A 22,183-nucleotide genomic window follows, 5' to 3' on the forward strand; every position below is an offset into this window, starting at 1 on the left:
TTTGATATTATACAGAAAAAAAGTCAATTCTTGATGGCTGAGGGGCTAAATGTGAAAAGCACAGAAGAAAATACAAGCAGTATTGCAAACACAAATATTTATAAGATATTAGGGATGAAAAAGAATTAAGGCTGTGGTAGGCAGAACAATGGCCCCCAAAGACATCCCTGGAACCTGTGAATATGTGACGTTACACGGCAAAAGGAACGCTGCATGTGGAATTATGGATTATGGTTACAGAACTTAAGACAGGCAGATTACCCTGGGTTCCCTGGGTGGGACCACACTAATCGCAGGAGCCCTTAAAAGCGGAAGATCTGACCAGAGAGATGCAACAATGGAAGAAGAGGCAGAGGGGTTATGAGGTGTGAGAGGGCCTGGTGCCACTGTTGCTGGCTTTGAGGATGGAAGAAGGGGGCCACAAGCCAAGGAATGCAGGTGGCCTCCTGAAGCTGGGAATGGCCACACCTGACAGCCAGCAAGGAAACAGAGGCCGAGTCCTACAACCAGAAGGAACTGTATTCTGTCAACAGCCTGAATGAGCAAGGACACAAATTGTCTCCTAGAGCCTCCAGAAAGAACACAACACTGCTGATACCCTGACTGTCAGCCAGCGAGGCCGTGTTGGACTGCTGACCTATGGAACTATTAGATAATAAATACGCATAAGCCACTAAGTTTGTGATGATTTGTCATGGCAGTCACAGAAAACCAATACAAAGGCCTTTCACACACTGCCGCTGAGTGTGTAAACTTGAACACTTTGGAAATTGGATCCAGCAGAGCTGAAGATACACACTCCCTCTAGGTCAGGAATTCCACCTCTAGCCTACATCCTGGAGAAACTCTCTCACGTGGACACAGGGAAACAAGGAAACATGTACCACGATGTTTACTGCATCGCGGGTTGTAAGAAGGGAAAATGGAACTATTCTAAGTGTCCACCACAAGAGAAAGGAATAAAGATGTGATACACTCATATAATGAAGTGGTGTGAGGCAGGTAAAAAAGAATACTCAGGAGCTACATGTACTAACGTGTAATTTCAGAAAATAATACTGAAAGAAGTAAGTTGCAAAAAACCGAATATGGTAGGATTAGCATATTAAAGTGTTTTTGGAGGGGAGGGCATAGCTCAGTGGTAGAGTGTGTGCTTAGTGTGCACGAGGTCCTGGGTTGAATCCATGGTACTTTCATTTAAAAAGAAATTTTTTTTTAATAAATGTAATTACCACCCCTCCCCCCAAAAGCAGCTTAAAAAATAAACTATATTTTAAAAGATGTCTTCAAATAGAAGTACATATTGAAGTGTTTAAAGGTGAAGTGATATGTCTGACACTTGCTCTAAAACATTCCAGGAAAAAAAAAAAAAACTTTGGAGGAGAGAGGGTAAGAATAAACAAGATTGGCAAAACATTAATAATTGCTAAATTACTGGGTAACAGCTGCATGTGGGAGTTGTTATGTGATTCTATTACTTTGTATGTTTGGAATTTTCCATAATGAAAAGTTAAATCCATACACACATCTATTGGTCTACTTCTACATGAAGTCTGAAAGCACAGAACAGAAACAGTGAGAGCCCACACCGCACCTGGGAAGACGGTGAGGTGCCTCGGGGCAGACTGCCAGACCGCCCTCACGGCAGCTCCCCGCCTCCGTGAACAAAGCAGGAGTGCACGGTGTGGAGAGGGCGCTCTGTGCCCGGGAACCTGGCCGCCCAGACTGGGGTCCTGTCCTTGCCACTCACCGGCCGTGCGACCCTGGGCAAGTTACATCACCTCTCTAACCGCAGCTTCTGTATTTGCGGAGTGAGGATACCAACAGCCACCTCACTGAGCATGAAATACGAGCCCACGTGTAAAGCCCTGGGCGCAGTCCCGGCACACAGACCTCAGAGTTCTGTAACGCTGCTGTTGGCTGTATTCTGACAGCGTAGTTCTGTCACCTGAGCAGCCTGAACAAGAGGCCAGTGCTGGAGGCACGGAGAAGGGAAGGAGTGGGTCAAGCAGAAACAAGGCTCTGCCAGGACCGGGATGGAGCAGACGCGGGGCCACAGCAGCAAGTGGGCCCTCGACACTGGGCTATGGGGAGCCACAAAGGGGCGGAAACAGGAGACTGGGCTGCGTGAACCTGCAGATTTCTCCTCGCTCCAATATTTCACAAATCTCATTTTTCCGAAACTAGGATGTGAAGGTTCTTAATTCAAGAGCAGTCAGAGGCTCCATGATTTTCTGAAAAATATAGCAATACTGTGCATGTGCCCAAGAGCATTTTGGGGCCAAGTGTGTCCATGGCTCTCATCAGACCCTCAGTGAGTTAAGAACCACTGATCAGGTTACCCTAGTGTCTCCCGCAAATGGAGAAGGGTCCCCACTTAGGGGACCCTCTGCTTTCTCACTACCCGTGGGTGCAGCTGTGTCTCACAGGAGGGGTCTACTCCTAGAAGACTGGCTCCTCTTACAGCAGGACTGGAACCAAGGCTACCGTCCATGCTGGCATGGCCCACGGGAGACAGGTCTTGGAATCAAAGACCTGGGCTGAATGCCAGCTCTGTTACTTGATTATTATAGCAAGAATGATGAGATTATCTGTTCTGATGTCTGTGCAGTGCTTGTCATGAGCATCAAATGAGACACAGACAACTATCTATGTAAAGTTCTCTCTGAACGGCTACTGCTGTTGAAAGAGGAGCTTGAGAAGTGGGTCGCGCTGTCCCCAACCGTTGCTAACACCTTTACCTGACAAGATGAGGCTTAACGAATGCCTGCTCCGAGTGCTCCTGGCTCTCGACCTGCAGAGCGTCCTCCAGCAGCTGGGCTATGACATCCCGAGCAGGCCCCTGTTCTTCTGAGCAAACTGGGGTCTTCATTTCTTGGAGCAATATCAAGTATTTGCTTTCTATCTGGCAGAGCTTGGCTTCCAGGCTAGAATACTGCAGAGAACGTGGTGGTTACCTCCATCCAGACAGAGACACAGGAAAGGCAGTCCTTAAGTACCCCAAGCAACCAGTGAACGACAAGCCCAAAACTACTAGGAAGTGAGCCAGAAGAGGCTGTATCAAAGACCAGAGATGAATTCATGCCACAGGCCCCCTGCTTTGTTTAAAATGGCCTGCGTGGGCCCCCCTCTTCCTTCAAGGGGGCCTGGTACAGGAGAAATACTGATAATAAGGCCTCCGGATGTCAATGCATGTGTCAGCTCTCGGCAGGGTTGAGATGACCAGCAGAAACCAGGCCACACGCCAATTACTGAGGTCAAGCTGAGTGCCACTTGGCACCTGGGCCCGAAGCAGCCACCCCATGTTACATCAATACCATCTTAGGATGCTGTGACCCAGGACTAGCTCCCATCTGCCACCTTACATCAGACAAGTCAATACAACCCTGGGAAACATGCAGGAACAGGTTTGGGAAGATGCTTCAAGGACTGTTCAAAAGCTATACAAGATATAACAGCTGTGGACACAGAGTCAATGAATTTCATTTGATATAACTGTAACGCCTGTGATGTCTTTACACTTTGCAAAGCCTCTTCCAGCCACAATCACATTTGACTCTCATACCATGGGGTCCACAGAGGCAGCGCCATCCTCACCATCCCCATTTATAGATATGAAACTGATTCACACAACTCAATCGTGTAAATCAAAATCCAAATACCCCCAAATAATCTGGGGGATCTTAGAACTGTATTTAATTGTTTTTCTGTAAATTTTACTACGTGTGTGAATAAAAGCCACATCTCGGGGCATTTCTATTTGTTTTCATCACAGAGAAAGTGAGACTAAGCACACAGAGCTATGGATTATATGTATTTTAAATATATTTTGGTATCAGCGACCACATCCCTCCAAGCATGGGGACTGAACTGATTTTAAAACATCCATTTTTAAACGGTTTCAGGTAATAGAATATACCCATCCTCACCCACCTTTGCCATTAGATCCCTCTCTCTTCTTTCTGCATTTCTCCGTAGAGCTGACAGTTCCAAGATTTCCTTATTTAGAAATTTATTTTGGGTTTTGTACCCCTGTAGATTATCCTGTTGGAGAAAAAAAGGAGTCCCTCAATTCACATCGGCTGAGTGCTGACTAATTATTCTATATAATCGATATTTTGCTGCCTCATCAATCAAATCACTCTGCTAACTTGGAGCGAGTCTAAGGAGCTGAAAGCTGACTACTGGGCACTTTCCGATTAAATTCTGTGGCCGCCCTTGGCAGCAGAAGGAAGGCCAGGGCTACTTCTGTGATGAAGGAGATGGGGAAATAAATTTACTTAATGGTAGTGATTTTTCTCAACCGATCTTAGGAAATGTAAGTAGGACTTATGCCCTAAATCTATGCAAATATTTTATCTATCTACATTCATTAATGTGGTAAAAGGCAATACCCTCCATTCATTTTCTTTTTAACTACAGAAACTAAACAAGTTTCCTGTAGATTCTCATTTTCACTTGTCCAGTTTATGCAGAAAAGGCTGCACACATAAACAATGCCCTTAACTAAAGAATGACACTTAATAATGAATACCCATAACCTACAGTGCATAAGGCACTTTCAAGGACATGTTCCTCAACTCTTTTACGTTGAAAAAATTCAAACTTATGAAAAAACCGAAAGAAAAGTACAAAAAACACAATACACCCGTCACCTACATTTGCCAAATGTTAACTTCTGCCACATTTGCTTTATGTTTTTAAGAGAACATCACGAGCTGGTGACAAGTTCTGCCAAGTCTGACTAAAAGTCCAGGTCTGGTAGAAGCGGGTGTCATATGTCAGCTTCAGCCCGTAAAACTCCAAACAAGGAAAGTGAAAGGAAATCTCTGAGACAATTAGGGCACTGATTTCTGAATCCTCCCTACCAAATTCAGTCATTTACAGATGTGTTTTTCCCCTACTCTGTTTGAAGTTCCCTAGGAATTTCTGATCCCTCAATCATAGGAGAAACTCTGCTCACGACAGCTCCAAGGCAGACCAGGGGTGGTCAAGAGAAGCACTGAGTCCTGGGCTGTCCCAGGACAGAGACCACGGCCACGCCCCGGAGAGGCATCCAGAGACACAGCGGTACGACGTGGGTCAGGAGGACAGGACATCACAGTCTGCCATCTGTGTCTTTAAGTTAAAATTTGTGTCATCGTCTAAGGAAGTCCTGATCATTTATCTTAAGGATTCTTTCTCTAGAATGATGATGATGATCACAGCAAGCGAAGACTCTGAGGTGCCCGGTGCTGAGTGGGGGCTTTACCTGGAGTACCTCTTTTAATCCTTACAAGACCCTAAGAGGTGAGCGCTGTTTCATGGATGAACACTGAGGCAGAGAGGGGAACTAGCCCACCCGATGTTAGAGTTCCTAAGAGGTGAAGCTGGGTTTGAACCCAGCCAGGTCTGGCTCCACAGCCTGTGCTCAGTCTAAACCACCATCCCATACGGGCTCCATCCCCTTCCACACTGGTGCTTATTACAGTTGTGATTATGCTTTTATCTTTGTGCTTTCTAAACTAAACTGCGGGCTCCAGGAGGACAGAGGCCGTGTACTTTGTGCAGAGTACAAAGCCTGGCGCATGGCTGACTGAGTGAATGAAAGAGTCCGAAGAAGGAAAAGCTGTGTGCATGGAGATGTTCATGAAATAGCAAATCGCAGCAAAGATGACAAAGGTTGATTAAGTAAATAACAGAGTCAAAAGATGGACAATTCTGGAATCATTAATGACAGCAACATAGAAAGTGCCTGGGCTCTAAGGCCGAATGACAAAAATCTGTCTACCACAAAAGTGAACGAATTAAGTAAACATGAAAAAGGCCTGGAAGAAAATATGAGAAAAATAAAGTCTTTAGATCATTAGGGTGGTAAAATCCTGAGCCCAATATTTGTTCCTGCCTCATCATGCTACAGGAACAGAAACTGACCATGAATTAGACCAAAAAAGAAATGTTAGAATATCCTAAAAAGCAGAAATCATTACAGGCCACACACACTGACTCTAAAGCAAGAAACAGAGAGTAACAGTAACAACAAAAAAGAGGGCTTCCCCCCACAGATACACACATACAATTTCTTCCCTACCTAGACAAAGGGAGCAAGCACATGGAAACCACACAGTGTCCAGACGTGAAGGACGATGAGACTCCCCACTTCCGTTCTTCCAGAGCCACACAGGGGAAGCGGGGGTGTGAGTGTCTGCGTGGCATGCAGATGCCTGGCGATAACCGGCCAGGCAGAGCAGTGGCAGAAAACCGGGGGAGGCTGAGCCAGGCAGGACTCACTCAGAAGGCATGGGCCACAGCGAGGTCCCTCCACAACCAGCCTGCCTCCTTTCAAGCTAGGTCACCACTTCACCTGACTGTTGTAGAATTCTGGAGCCACAGGCTTTATAAACTAAGTTGAGAAACGTGGGAGGAAAAATGTCACCCACTATGCTGCACAAAGAAAAGGGCGAGAAGTCGAACTCTGATCAGCTGTCAGCTTCTCTAACAGGAGTGCGTGGAGCCACAGCAACAAAGCGCCCGCTCCCCACCCCCCCCCTCCCCCGTGCACCCTGGCTTGGCTCCCCTGGAAAGCGTGCTCCCGCCTTCCCCCACTGCCCCACACCGCTCACTGCAACCCGGACACCAAACACCCTGGCGTTATTCTCTAAATATTATAAAAATAGACATGCTTGCAAAACAGAACATTCAGCTGACATTAAATAAGCAGTCATAAAATGTGTGTTACCAATGGGGTGTGTACGTAGGGTCAGGTACAGTCTAGGTTGTGGATATAAACAAAAACACTTTCACTGGCAACTCTAACCAAGATGCCGTGTGTTCTTCCTACCTCATCAGCTGGTCACCACGCTGGGTGTGACTGGGAGAGTCACCTGTGTTCAGGAACCAGCGTCCCATCCCTGGGATCAGCCTAGAGAGGGACACAGGGAGGAGAGCTCTGCCTTCCCTCTTGAGTGTCAGGATCTGCCTGCTTTAGGCGCAGGGTGGGAGCACCAACTCTGAGCAGACCCTCTTTCCAGGGGGGCTTGGGAGCCAGGGTCCACTTCCCCAGCAGACCCACACTAGCTGCTGGGAACAACGCTCCCTCATCTGGCCTCTACCAGGTCCTGGGGAAGGCTGTGCAATGATGCTGGTATGAGCATCTGTGCACAGAGGGGGCAAGAAAGCCTCCAGACATTACGAGGAACAATGAAGTTCTAAGGGTGTATAAATAGAGAAGTCTCGGCTGCCTGAGAGCAAGGGAGGGAAGACGTGAAACTGTTCTGAGCTATGGTGACATCGGTGGACTCAGACTTTCATTTTCCAAGGAAGCTTCTTAGAAAACAGTTATCTGACTGTAAGTCCTGTGACATTTGTTTGGAAAAAAGAAAAAGCACAGCTGCTCTGTCACATCAAATGAGCTCGCTGAGGCCAGCAGCTCTAGAGTGACATCGACAGACTGTTAATGGGTTTTGGATTTCTTGTCTCATGATGGGAGCCCACATCCTGCTCTTACTTTCAGCCTGTCCAGTTCCAGCTGCTCCCTGCTGGCGAGAGCGGCGGTGGGCGAGCCGGGCGAGGTGGTGGGAGAAGACACGCTGCCCTCACACTCGCTCAGCTGCCGCGAGAGCTTGATGATGACCTCGTCCTTGGCCTGGATGGTCTCCATCAGCATCCCCAGCCGCTCGCTGAGCTCGCCCACTTTGCTCTTCAGCGTCCTCACTTCCTGCTGAAGGCTCTCTTTTTCCAGGTTGAACTTCTCAAGCTGGCTGGTGAGGCCCAGAATCTGGTCATCCTTCTGGTGCAGAAGCCCCAGTGTGTCCTGCGGGACCCCCTCACAGAGGCGGCTGCTCGTGAAGTACTTGTCATACTGGGAGGACCGCACCGTCTGCTGCAGCAGCCGCACCAGCTCCTGGGAAACCGAGGAGGATGGAGTGAGGAGCAGGGACGGGAGGAAAAGCAGAAATCGTGACAACCCTACACGGAGCCCCCACTGGAATTTGAGCAAATGCAGAAACTTTACTGGAAATATTTGAATATCGAACTTCCTCTTGAAGGATCTCAAAAATAGAGAAGGAAAAATACTTATTCCATAAAGGCTGTCTGCAGAGAACAATAATAGGAAACAGGAAACAGTGGACAGGCAGACTGCAATGAGCAATGGTTCCCAGTAAATCCGTATTAAAAAATCTGAGCTCTAAACTCACTGATCTGCGGAGGAATTGGTATAATTAGGTTTGATCAGCTCAGAAGGAAACTGTTTAACAGGATGTGGAAACTCTTTTAACAACTGTTCATGGGCCCTGGGCTGAAGCTGGGCTCAGAGACTGGACGTCAGGGCAGGAGTGGGCGAGGGGCAGGCAATACCCTCCCCGACCCACCCTGAGGTGGGTCTTCACTTTCCTCGGAAATTCAAATGTCTCTGAACAAACGATCAAGCAGAGCAGCAGAGTCTAGGACAGCGGCCCTGGCAACATACAACTCTTAGGGGAAAGCACCTCTGGGAAATAAAAGTCAGAAAAATGAAAGCCAGGCTTTGCTCCTCTGGTTTCTGGACTGCTGATGTGACAGGAGATAGAAATGTGAGGAGGGAGAATTACCTTCTGACTGGATAAGTCCTTCTTTAACCGCTCCAGCTCTTCCTGCTGGTTCTGCACCTGCAACTGCATCTCAGAGGCCGGCTTGCTGGCGCCACCACTGCCCGATGTCCCCTCGGCTGAAGGGTCACCACTACTGTGTCGATTTTTGTATGATCCAATCATGTCTTTCAAAGGACGCTTTCCTTTGTAGGGAATACGTCCAAAATCAAAGGGAAATCCTGAGCCAGTTACCCCTACGTAAAAACAAAACTTGTTTTTTTAAGTGCAGGCCAAATCTTCCTTTCTGAAATTCGAACAAAACACATTAGCATCTCACCTATCGTCTTCCAGGAAGTTGTGCATTCATCACTCTCTGCCCCGCCTCATTCTCAATAATAACTAGGCTTAAAACCAAAGATGATTCCCCCACTGGATCCTTCATGTGATTGCTTTTAAAGAAAGCTTTCTCTATGTGATCGCTCAGTCTTTGCCTTAAAACAGATGGAAAAAGGCAGACTGTATACCAGCACTAATGAGGAATTTATGACAAAACTGTACTACACCCCTCTCAAGATTCTTCTGTAATGCTAAGTTTAATTTTCCAAAAGATCAGCTCCAAGCCTCTATGTTCACATCACTATTTTCCCATTTTGGGTACTTTCAGGACCAATGAGAACAGAGACACAGGCCACGGAAGAACATGGTTGCTCCGAGTTCCTACAGCACCCTGAAAACAAGGTGTCCCTTCCCCAGAGATGGGTCCCCACCTACAAATGAGATAGTTGGTTCCAAGGGTAGGACTCAGAAACATACGAGGGATCCTTGGCTTCTTATTTTTTGTTAATCTGTCCTTAGTAAAAACAAAACAAAACAAAAAACCCCAAATGTATCTTTTCTTAACTGTAAACACGTTTTATTCTCTTCCTTAAAAGTGAGTACTTAAAAATGTTGATGGATCCAAATAAACTTCAGCGTAAGTGGATTCAGACATACATTCAAAATATAAAGACGTTACTGAATAAAGATCTCTGGAGGGCAAGTGCTAAGAAGCAGCATTTTAAACACACACACACATACCCACATACAAAATAGAGAGGAGACACACATGCTCTATAGATTTCATTTATACAAATCTAGAAAACAGGCGAAACAAATCTACGTCGTCAGCAGTCAGGCCAGTGGCTCTAGGGGCGGCGGGGCAGGCACGGTGGGACTGGAAGGGGTCTGGGGATAGGGGTCGGCTCCTGGTTCTGTCCTGTTTCTTCAAGCAAGTGCTGGCTACATGGGTATGTTCACTTGGTGGAGACGAATAACGCTACACATTTCTGATTGGGGACTTTTCTGCATGTTACTATTAATACTTTGATTAAAAATTTTACTTAAAAATAGAGGGGAAAACACAAGGAAGAACAGCTTCCTCCCCATGAGTATCATGGACAAGAAGCTGGTGGGCTGATTCTTGGAGCTATTACAGAAAATACCTGTGAATCAGGAAGATAAAAATCCAGATCCATCTCTGTCCCTCCATGCCTTTCACACAGGCTCCCTCCCAAAGGGAGCAGGGGCTGGGCAGAGGCCGAGAGGGCTGCTCCCCACAAGAAGCTGCTCCCCAAGGGTGTGAGGAGCTTCCTGACCAGCCCGGCACTAAGCCTTACCAATTTTTCCCTCCCACTCTTACTCCAACTCACCCTTGCGTTCCTAGTCTCCACGGGCAATCAGAGCCAACACCGTTTATCTCAAACAATCTAAATCCCTGTTCCTCCGGAAAGCACACCCAGTTCACAACGAGCCCCTCTCCTGGGTGACCCCACCAGCTGTGCCACGTGCTGGGTCACGAGGCCCGCTCAGCTTGGCCACATCTTCACCACGACACACTGGACCACAGGGTCCCACGCTACCATCCTGTGGATCACAGGTAAACTCCCCACCAAGGCAAGTCATGGTGGGCCCTTCCCAGGCGACAGAAAAAAATACCTCCTTTGGTAAATACTCGCTCTCGGTAAAGACTTCCTAAAGTCCTGCCTCCTGGTCCTCCTAGCTCATGCTAGAATTAAGCATAAGGCAGAAATTCAAAATTATTTATTGTTATTTTACATTTAAAACATCAGTGTTCCCTCAGTGGATCGACAGGTGTAGGATCATGAAGGGCTGCTTCATGCATCAGGCAAAAGGCCAGGGGAGACAAGTACGAAGGGTCAGGCTGACACCCTAAAGCAAATCCTGATCAACCTTAACATCACACAAGGAGGGAAAAGCAGACACGACATGGCTCCCCATGTGGTGCAGCAGGAAATACACAGCACCCCTGCCCCCGCCCCCACCAAAACACTCTTGTCGTAATTAGCAGTCGACCCTGAATCTGGGCAGGCCTCTGCTCCAGCGACCAGTATGCGGAAAATACGGGGACAGAGGAGCATGTTAAGTGACCCCAGAGAAATGCAATTCTGCAAAATTCAGAATGCGGGAAATTCCTTGATACAAAGACCCTGTTTTTTCCATCAAGCATAGAACAGAAGACAAAAAAATAGACAGAGCTGCTCAGACTAAAAGAGACCTAAAAAGACGCACAACTAAACCCCCTGGGGTGTTAGCGCCTCATCTGAGCAGACTGCCTGCAAGCAGATGTTTGTGAAATAACTGGGGAAGTAGAAAATAAGGATTTACCGTAACTGCTTTTAGCTAAAATAATGAAGCTGTGGTTATGATTTTTTAAAAAGAGTCATCTCTTAGAGATACATACTAGAATGTCTACAGATGCAGTGGATTAATGTCTAGAATGCAACTTAAAATAATCCAGCTGACGGTGGGTGCAGGGAGGGGCAGGAGCTCAGAGGAGGTAAGAGAGGCTATAAGTCCAAAACTGTGGAATATGACGTATTTTACTTCTGTGTGCAGTAACAAATGTCTATAAATTAAAAGTCTTATTTAAAAAAAATCAGTAATTCCTTAAAGAGCACCATGACTTGTGGATATTCTATCCCCTGAAAAAGTTGAAGAACCACAGGACTGGACAGTTATTTATTTCTTATGACATCAAATTTTTCAAGCCTTTGTGTTTTAGCTCCCACAAAGAGAGCATGACTCCCACTGGGAGACCCTTCTAGGGAGAGCTGCTACCAAAGGGTCTGCCACGCCACCGGTGGTTAGCAGGGGGCAGCGGCGAGAATGCCAGGCAACAGGAACCTCATCTGTACCTTTGTTTCCTTCGGGGATCTGCTTCTTTCTCTCTTCCTGCACCAGGGACTCCTCCAGGTCCTGAGGGCTCGCCTCCAACAGCTCCCACTCCTCACTGGTGTAAAACACACTCTTGCGACTATCATTATGCCCTCTCCCAGGACGGAAAGACGACATTGAATTTCTATTGGGAAAAATGAAGTGTTATATTATTTTTTAATGGTAAAACAAAATGTAATGTCACATGCATACAATTGGCAAAAACTTAAGGATCTGATAACATCAAATGTTGGTGAAGATATGGAGAAATGGGAACTCTCACACACTGCTGAGGGGAGTGTAAACTGAAACTATTACCGTGGAGAACAGCTCAGCAACACACAGTTAAGGTGAAGAGGTATCTACCCCAAGACTCAGCAACCCAGAATTTCTTTAAGAAATTCTTGGCCATGTGCACAAGGAGACACAAACAAGAACACCACTGCAGCGCTGTTCACGTTAGCAAAAAAACCAAAAATCTAAACATCCGTTGGCAGGAAAAGAGACAAAGACACTGTAGTATATTCATACAATCCGATACTACGCATAACTTAACATGAATTCATTCGTTCAATAAATATTAATTAAGTGCCTTCTATGTGCCAGGAACCATTCTAGGTGTTTGGGATATGCCAGTGAACAAATGTTCTTGTCCTTGTGGAATGCACATTCTCTCTAACACTACATGGATCATATGGACAGATATTTTTTGACTGCTGAATGAAAAAAGAAAGAAAATTGAAGAATGACATGTGCAACATGGTATTTTAAAACTTCAAGATAATACTATTAACATAAATTATTTAGAGATACATACATAGTAAAACTAAAAAATTCACATGAGAATGAGAATTATCAAGTACAGAATACTGGTTACCTCTGTGAAAGGCAAGAAAAGAATGGGATCGTGGAGAAGAGAGACTCCAAAATGCGTATGTAATGTTTTAATCTGCTTTCAAAACATGAAGCAGAAATATGACAGAATTATATAATGGTGGTGGCTACCCAGGTAATCAATTTACCATTCTCTATACTTGCCTGTGCACTACAATTATTTCATTAAAACTTTTTAAAAAACACAGCTGAGATTTCTACTTCCAGTGAAGATGGACCAACAGGGACTGGATTTACAGTCATCTGAAACAACTAAAAAACTGAACAAAACCTAGGAAACACTGGTTTTCAGATACTGGACATCAGGTTGCACAGCGATCCCTGAGAGACAGAAAACAGGTGAGGTGAGCCTCCCCCAGCCCAAGCTTACTGCGTGGAGAGTTTCCAGGCCACGGTGCAGGCAGGGGGAACCCAGGTGCAGCCCTGGTAAGACTGAGCTGGGAACCCCACGGCAGGTGGAGCTCACCAGGCACAGCCCTGGAGGCAAGAGAGCTGTTCAGAAGGGCTGCAGAGATGTCAGGGTTCCCCAAGTCTCCAGCTGAGCACGATCAGGCTTGTGTATAAGAAAGCTCCAAGAGTGGGGAAAGAACTCCCTGAGAGGAGCACAGGGAACAATCCCCGAGGCTCACACAGGGGCAGGAATAGTGTCTGGTCCCACCAGCCAGAGTGGAAAACTTCATACGTCATGGGGCCTTAGGTATGTACTCATCATCGCGAGACTAGAGGCTGCTCTCCTACCACCTAAAAAAGCTTAAAAGTGCACTTTGAAAGTATCAAACTGTTTCTGAGTAAACTACATTCCAGAACAAAGCTCAAGAATATGTAGAGGAATACAAAAAAAAATCTAGCACCAGGAAAGTAAAACTCATAGTATCAGGCATCCAACAGAACATCACCAGGCATGCAAAGAAGTAGGAAAATACAACTCACTATGAGGAGGAAGATCAGCAGACAGAAACAGACCCAGAGATGACAAAGGATGAAATTAGCAGACAACTTTGAAAGTTATTATAACTGTTTCCCATGTTTGAGCAGCTAGAAGAAAGGCTGAACACACTGGACAGAGACATGGAAAATGTTGAAAAAAATCAAAATCAAAACTTCTAGAGATAAAACCACATTTTTGGTAAAAATACATTAGATGGGATTAAGAACAGATGAGACATTGAAGAAAGATCAGTGAACTTGATGACAGTGCAGTAGGAACTATCCAAAATGAAACAGAGAGAAGAAGAAAGAGAGAAATGAAGGAAGAATCAATGGGCCATGGGACAATGCTACGCATATAAAAAAGTCAACCAATGTTCAACAAGGGTGCCAAGAAATTCAACGTGGAAAAGATAGTCTTTTTAAAAAGTTGTACTAGAACTGGTTATCTGAATGTCACAAAGTGAACTTCAACCCTTACCTCACACCATACAGAAAAACTAACTTAAAATATACAAATTACCTAAATGTAAGAGTGAAACCATTAAAATTTTAAGAGAAAACATGGAAGAAAATATTTGTGACATTGGGTTAGGCAAAGATTTTCTAAACAGAACACAAAAAGCACAATCTGTAAAAGATTAAAATGGTAAAATGAACTTTATCAAGATAAAAAAAGTTTTTCTTCTCTGAATGTCTGCATAATCTGACAAAAGGCTTGTATCCAAAAGATATAAAGAACTCTTACAACTCAATAATGAGAGAATAAACAAGTCAGTTAAAAAGTGGGTGAAGGACCTGAACAGACAGTTCTCCAAAGATACACAGATGGCCGACAAGCACAAGAAAAGATACTCAATGTTGTAAATCCTCAGGGAAATGCAACAGAAAACCAAAATGAACCACACCCATACAACAGCTCAAGTTAAAAACACTGGCAATGCTAAGTGGTGGGAAGGATATGGAGCAACTGCAATTGTCCTGAGCTGCTAATGGGAACGCAGAGGGGTGCAGATGAACTGGAAGACAGTGCAGCAGTACCTCATAAAATTAAATACACACCCAGCAATCCCAACCCCACATATCTACCCAAAAGAAATGAAAACATGTCTACACATAGGACTTGGATATTCAGGGCAATATTCAGGGCAAGCATTATTCATACTAGTCCCAAACTGGATATAAACCAAAAGTCCATCAACCGGCGAACGGATAACCAAATTGTGATATACCGTACTTACTGCATACCACTGAGCAATAAAAAAAGGAAGGAGATGAATGGAAACACTCAACAATATGGATGAGTCTCAAAAAGATTATGCAAAGTAAAAGACGACAAATACAAAGAGACTACACACAGTGTGATTCCACTTATGTGAAATTCTTAAAAAGGCAAAGCTACAGTGAAAGAAAGCAGATCAGAGGTTGCCGGGGGCCAGAGGTTAGGGGAGGGGATCAATTGCAGAGGGGCGTGAGAGAAGTTTGCAGGGCAGCAGAAATGCCCTAAATCTTGATTATGGAGGTGTTTACATGACTATGTACAATTTCTAAACTCTATCAGCCTGTACACCTAAGTGAATTTATCATGCGTAAATTATACTTCAAAAAGGTTATTAAAATAAACAAATAAAGAAGAGGGAGAAACGTGCATCAGCTGGTGTTTCCTGAGGTGGATTAAAGGTTAAGGGCGGAAGAGGGAGTCTCACCTCTAGTGTGAATCAGGCAGATGACATTATTATGTAAAATAATCATTTTTCAATGTTTTATGTTCTAGAAAGCATGATTTTTTGGCCTTCTTTGAATTTCATTAAAGTGCCTTAAAAATTTAGAAGAATGTAGAGAAATTAATATCCTTATGTTCCCATCACTCTATCAAAACACACAATGAATGCACAACCCTTCGCTAACTGTTTTAACAAGGAGTCACGAGGAATCTAGCAAGTGCACCTGCTTATATATTTATACCTGATAAATGTTTTCTTGCAGTTTATTTACCTGAGCTCAAGTGTGAGTTAGCAAATAAACAGGGTAAGGCATGTTACACGTGCCGTGTATTTCCTAAGTCTCCTCTAGTGCCTGGCAACCAGTGCCACACATTTCCACAGACAACTGCGCAGAGGAATTCCAGTCAGTTACCCACTATAATACAATGAGCAATGTTGTGGTGAAGTCTGATTTTATAAAAATTACAGAATTGCAGAAAAAGCTATTTCAAAATAGTTGCTCAGAAGAAAAAGAAACTCTCACAGATGCCTGACACACTTTTGCTCGTTTCTTTGACACAACTGGCCGAGTACGGGTACGGCTGGGCCCACCGCGGTACAAAGTTCCAGCAGCCCTGCTTACGGCACGGGCCTCAGGGCAGCCTTCACACGCTCGCGGCAGGTCACCGCCGCCACCGCCGACTGGGGGCCGAGTCCTCCTGGCCGCGCGCCCCGGCCTTCCAGCTGCGCTGCTGGGCTCTGTCTGGTCCTTGAAGGGTGGGTGCAGGATGCGCAAATGAGAGAGCAGGGGAGAAAAGACAGCGATTTACATGGCTCCGAACTTCCACACGCCCTCCTTCCCCCCACCTGCCACTGCTACTCTGTCGCAAGGCCCACTTGCACAGAAGTCATGCTCCCACCTGCGGCAGAGGGACTGAAGCCTTGGTTGAGGAAGGTACTACCTGTCAAGACTTAGGTGATGAAGAAACAGGATCAGACTCAAAGCGAAAGCCTCTTTAAGCTGAAACACTATAGAGCTGATCTCTGCTTCAGATCTTATGTGGAGAAACCCAATTCTGTGATTGTGCAACATGAGGGTCATTAGAGAACACGCTTCTTAAGCCACTCACCCTATCCGCTCCGGCTGGCAGAGGCCTCTGCACTGACCAGGCATCCTGCTGTGTTTAAATGGGGTTCTCCTGGTTGATGCTCGAGGCCGTTCCTGTACAGAGCTTGCTCTTTAAAGAACCCAATGTTGTTTGACAAACCTTTGAGAGGAACTTCTATGTCCTTCAGGGCACTGTGCTAGGTGCCTGCTGTTCTATTCAATACTCAGCTACTCTGATTTGAAATAAAAAGTCAGAGACCACCAGGCAGCCAGATGTCACCCTGAGGCCTCAGTGTTCAGCCTGAACTTTTTAAAACACATACCAGCAGTCTATATAACTAATTAGAAAACCTGTTTCCAGGTTTACATATTTCAGATCAATTTCTCCACGTATAGTTTAAGAGGTCCAACTAAAACAGTAATAATTTATTCAACATTCATTTCAACTCTGATAATCCCCCAGAACTTTAGAAGTTGATAGAACTACTGGGAAATGTCCCATCAAATCCTTCAAGAGCTCACAGCTCCAGAAACACCCTGCACAGCCACGTTCTAGGCTCTGCCACCACCTTGTCTGCGGTGGGAAGACGGGCACAAGGAAGCAGGCTACCTCCATCGTGGCCAATCAGCTTCGTCCCTCCTGACCACAAGCCCTGTCGAGTGATACAAAAATGGGGGGGGGGGGGTGCTCTGCTTGTTAACAGCTATCTCAACAAAGATGTTGCCATGTTTCCTCCGACACAAATCAATTCTTCACATATATTCCCACCAGGACACGGAGATATTCCTACAAGGATATCAGGACAATGTTATTTGAAATGATTAAAAAAAAAAAAAAAGCAGAAACAACCAAGAGGGACTAGTAAATGTGATTAAGATCTTGAGATGGTGAGATTATCCTGGTTTATCTGAGTGGGCCCTAAACGTCCTCACAAGTGTCCTTCTGAAAGGACAGAGGGAGATGTCACTACAGAAGAGGAACAGGTGACATGACTGGGGGGCAGATTAGAGTGATGTGGCCACAGGCCAAGGGATGCTGGCGGCCACCAGACAGTGGAAGAGGACAGAAACTCATTCTTCCCTGGAGCCTCCAGAAGGAACCAGCCCAGCAAGACTGATTCGGACTTCTGGCCTCCAGAACTGTAAGAGAATGAATATGTGTTGTTTTTTTGTTTGGTTAGTTGGCTTTTTTAAAAATGTTTTTATTTTTAGGGGGGAGGTAATTAGGCTCCTTTATTTATTTTTAATGGAGGGACTGGGGATTGAACCCAGGACCTCGTGCATGCTAAGCAGGCGCTCTACCCCTGAGTTATACCCTCCACCCCTTGTGTTGTTCCAAGTCACTAAGTTTATGGTCATTTGTAGCAGCAGCCAGAGCAAACGAATACAACCACTCTACAATAAGCTACTGCCCTCAAACTGTGGGCTTTGCGGGGCTGCTTTTTGTTATAGTCCAAAGTTCAAGAGGCAGTCAAGGTTGGAGCATCAAGACTAAAGTTTAAATATATTTACTGTTGACATAATGACCTGGGAAAGAAGCATCATCGGCAAGAACCCCTCCAAAATATCCTATACATTTAACGTGGATAATAAGTCTGCCATCCTTCCAAGTCCAAAGACGTTAGAACGAACATCTAATAAAACGCTCACTGCCTCAAAAAAAAAATCAAAGTAAAAATAATCTTATCAGAATTTTCAGGCAGGTACAGCTCAGCTGTACTGGTTTCCTCGTTGCCCAAAGGACAGACACTACTCCAGCCCTGCACCCTGGGCCTCCCTGGCCTCTTGAGCAACTCCTGGATCATCACCTCCACTCAGTACCCTAAGCACCTGGCACATGAACTTGTGAACTCGTGAAACCCACACAAACTTCCATACCTTTGCACAGGTGAGTCTCTGCACTTGCCTTCCCCTCTGGCAGTTCCCATCTCGCGCTTCAAGTCCTAAGTTAAAACTCATCTTCACATCAAAGACTGCCCTCTCCAACCTTCCCCCCCACCGCCCGCCTCAGTGCACCCAGGGAGGCAGCGATTCACGGGGTTCGGCCCTCAGCCGCACCCTACTCTGCCCTGTGACAGGCCTCCTTACCTGCCTGCCTGTCTCCCCTGAGGACTGCGAGCACCTTGAAAGCAGGGAGGGGACCGCTTCTTATCCAAGGGAACTCCCTCAGCACCCATGCCACGGAGGGGGGGGGGAGGCTGCAGAGGTGATGGGAGGAATGCCAGGCTCCACAGCCAGGGGCAGCCTTCAGAGCCGTGTTTCTCAAACTGTGGGTGGCAACCCATTACTGGGCCAAGAGGTCACGCTAAGGAGTCATGAAATCAATTTCAACAGTCATGATGAGAACTTTTTTTAATACACTGGAAGAGGAAATACTTCGCTTTACTGGATGTAACAGCGAAAATCTTTACAAAATTTGTTTTGGTTTTATGTGCTGACAAACAATATACACTTATGTATGAATGTATATTATGTACGGCAGCTTCTCAGTCAAAGAGGTGAGCAACACTTCATTAGAAGGAAACCCCTTCCTAGGAGGCCAAACAGAAGAGACAACAGCCCGAGACATGCAGGCCCAGAGGCAGGAACAGCAGAAGACCCATCAGAAGGAAGCCCGGAAAGATGAGCACACCCTCCCAGCCAGCTGGCTCTTCACGCCCATCCTCCAGAAAGGCACCCTCTCCACTGACGGACAATAAAGCAAAGATCCACCTCGCTGCTGGCCCAGTGGAGGCAGGGTAATGACGGTGGCAGGAATACCAGCAGGGCCCGATCACATGAGCACTATTTACGGAGCACCTGAAATGAGCCAGACACTGAGCGAAGCAGTTTTTATAACCTTAACACTCACACACATCCAGTGGGGAAGGGTATTCACACACACACCCCAATTTACTAACGGAGAATACAAAGCTCAGAAAAGTTAAGTAACTGGCTCAACATCACACAGCTAATGAGTAGCAGGGCTGTGATTCCAAAACCGAAGCTGACTACAAAGAGCACCAGTCACGGCGTGCCCCCACGCCAAAACAGAGGTGGAGCTAGACCCTGGGAGCTGCCGCGCACGGGTCAGGCTCAGCTGAGCACCCAGCAGTGGACTCACAGTCCAGGCCCACAGAACCACAGGGCAATGCTCACTGCTGTCACATAACCCACAGCATTGCTGCAGCCTGAGCACACCTCCCACGCACAACCTCTGCCCCGACTCCAGGCACACACTCACACCCCCACCCCCAAGCATGCACACTCACACAGACCAGCCAGAATTGCACAGGAGAGCTAGTCCTTTTACCTAAAGTGATGTGGACTGTTAGCAGATTAAGGAAAACATTGTTAAGGCAGGAAACTGTTGAACAGTAACTTAAAACAAACACATGTACCTGTAAGGGCACAGGTCAGTGTGCGCTGGCGACGCAGACCAGCCAAGGCTTCTCGAGTCCGGGGCTACTGACCACAGTTCCCTGGTATCTTTCTTGGGTAAATCACACTGATAAGATGGCATTTAATTTTTTCCAAATTTGTTTTGCTTTTTTTTAAAAAAAACGAACAAGTAGACTAGGGACTGTTGTGAAACAATCTAAGTACAGAATCTTTACAGGTTTTGAACCTTTTTTTTTCCCTATCTTTCATCACTGTGTCACCCACATCCTGGCAATTTTTTAGTGACTCACCTTTATCAAGTTTCCCCCAAGCGTTCAACTTATTTTTCACAGAAAAAACAATTTCTTTTAATGTCAGAGGTTTACTACGCATTTCACTGCATCACGTAATTATAATAACAAGTACAACAGGCATTAACTAGATAGGAGCAAACCCAGCTGGTCCTGGTGAGTCAGTGTGCAGCTGGCCGCCGGGAGCACGGGCGTGGGCTGCCCCAAGGTAGCCCATCAGTCTCGTGCAGTCAGTGTGGGCCATGGCTTTATAGAGGGAATTCAAAATGCCAGTTTGGGGATGGAGGTAGCTCAGTGGTAGAGCACATGCTTAGCATACGCTAGGTCCTGGGTTCAATAACCAGTACCTCTATCAGAAATTTAAAAAGCCAGTTAAATAGAGATGCCGGTGGAGTGGAAGCTGGTTAAGAGAGTTTCAACTGTATTGATAAACAGAATAAAAGCATAGCAGACAAGCATTCAATTATCCCTTCAGCCCTGACTACACTCTAATTAAAACATCATTTAAAATTTATACAAAATATAAACAACCTTTGAGCCATTAACTTATGATACAGAAATATTGTTTTACTATTTCTATGGTCATTAAAATCTCTCTACACACCTAACACATTTCATTTAAACCTTTATTAAGCATATCATAAGTTTAAAAAAAAAAGAAAGAAAAAAAGAAAACAAAACCTGTAAACAACTAAGATGCATATAGCAGTCAACACGCATCAGGGTTCCCACAGAAAGAGGCCCCAGGGACCTCTGTAGAGGATGGCTTTGCCATGAGCTGTCTCCCCCAACACTGGCAACAACTGACACTTACTGAGGGTCAGGTGCTGCTCAAAGTAGTTTATCCTCATTGACTCATCAACATCATGTCATCTCCTGAAGTATAGGTGATCATTACCCCATTTTACAAATTAAAGTCAAGTAATTTGCCCAAGTTATCCAGCTACTCGGCCGCAGAGCTGGGAACTCAACTCGACTGTCTGGCTCTTAACGACTAGGCTGCACTGGGAAGGCACAACTGATGGAAGATAACTCCCAGCGACCGCTAATCCTGACCTTCAACTGTCAGTTGTTACAAGCAGAGGTGCCATGCGCTCGCTCTCCTAGGCAGGATGTGCTCTACAGTCAGAAAGCCCCCAGTGTTACAGGTCTGTCTCTCCTCGTTTCATCACTAACTCTGAGGGCAGATGAGACTAGTTAGGAAGGAGAATCTGGCAAAGCAAGAGTTTCCCAAATAGGTTCTTATGATGGGAAGTGGAAGGGGCACTGGGCTCCAGTCAAGGGACCAAGGGTGCCTTTCAGCTCTGACACACACGTCATGTCTCTTGGGCAAGTCACCTTACCTCTTTAAGCATCAACTTTTTAACCTGTGTAATAAAGGGACAGCCTCTTGGTGGCTTTCTAACAATTTCAAGAGGACAGAACTCTTTCTTTAAGGAGAAGCCTGCCAGGCTGAAATCCATGAGGACAGAAATGCCGTAGGTGCAGTCACTCGGTGGGCAGCCCTACCAATCTCCTCCCCTCCACCTTCCCCGGCAGAAGGATACACCATGAGTGAAGGTCACAGTTGAAGAGCAAGGTACAGAATGGCTGTAACACAGTGGCTCAGGGAGTGAGAATATGGGGAAATGGTGGCCTAAGGAACAAGCAGCTTCTTGGGTCCGTAAGAGACGGGAGGACCCACGGCAAACCACTACCCGCAAGACTGGAGAGAGAGGCCAATACAGGGAGTCGCGGCTTCTTGGAGCAGACGCACCTGCAGAACCACTGCCAGGGCAGGAACGCTTACTGTGGCTGACAAATTGCTGGAGGCCTAGTGCAGACACGTCGGAGAGTTAAAAACCTATTCACCGGGGAGCCCCACAGTATTGTTGAGACTGACCTCCGGGAGCCAGGCTCCCACAGTGAATACCAGAGAAACATCCCCTCTCGCTTCTGGCAGGGAGAGGGGAAGAAGAACCATTTTTAAATACTCCAGAGTGCTCTGTTCTTAACAAGGCCTGCCTCCAGGGAAAACTAGTTAACCACAGCCTAACCTGGGTATTATCAGAGCCTAATTGACCTGGGGGAAGGGAAATACTCAACTCCACCCCATTCTAGTCATCCTGCCCCATCTAA

General features: G+C 46.0%; 1 protein-coding gene across 3 annotated transcripts in view; it reads right to left on the bottom strand.

Annotated features, from left to right (window-relative positions):
• The window catches only part of TBC1D2B (TBC1 domain family member 2B), a 71,721-nt gene that overhangs the window by 18,077 nt on the left and 31,461 nt on the right, over positions 1-22,183 (bottom strand). For 2 of the 3 annotated variants that reach the window (XM_045516795.2, XM_010955182.3), the window contains exons 4-8: positions 11,744-11,907; positions 8,571-8,803; positions 7,487-7,882; positions 3,934-4,044; positions 2,742-2,935 (exon numbers count right to left, since the gene is read on the bottom strand). In XM_045516795.2, coding sequence (XP_045372751.2) covers positions 2,742-2,935; positions 3,934-4,044; positions 7,487-7,882; positions 8,571-8,803; positions 11,744-11,907 — 1,098 coding nt within the window. The remainder of the gene's footprint in view (positions 1-2,741; positions 2,936-3,933; positions 4,045-7,486; positions 7,883-8,570; positions 8,804-11,743; positions 11,908-22,183) is intronic. The other variant, XM_045516794.2, reaches the window with a different exon arrangement.

The sequence above is a fragment of the Camelus bactrianus genome, chromosome 27 (assembly GCF_048773025.1).
Source record: "Camelus bactrianus isolate YW-2024 breed Bactrian camel chromosome 27, ASM4877302v1, whole genome shotgun sequence".
Taxonomy (NCBI): Eukaryota; Metazoa; Chordata; class Mammalia; order Artiodactyla; family Camelidae; genus Camelus; species Camelus bactrianus.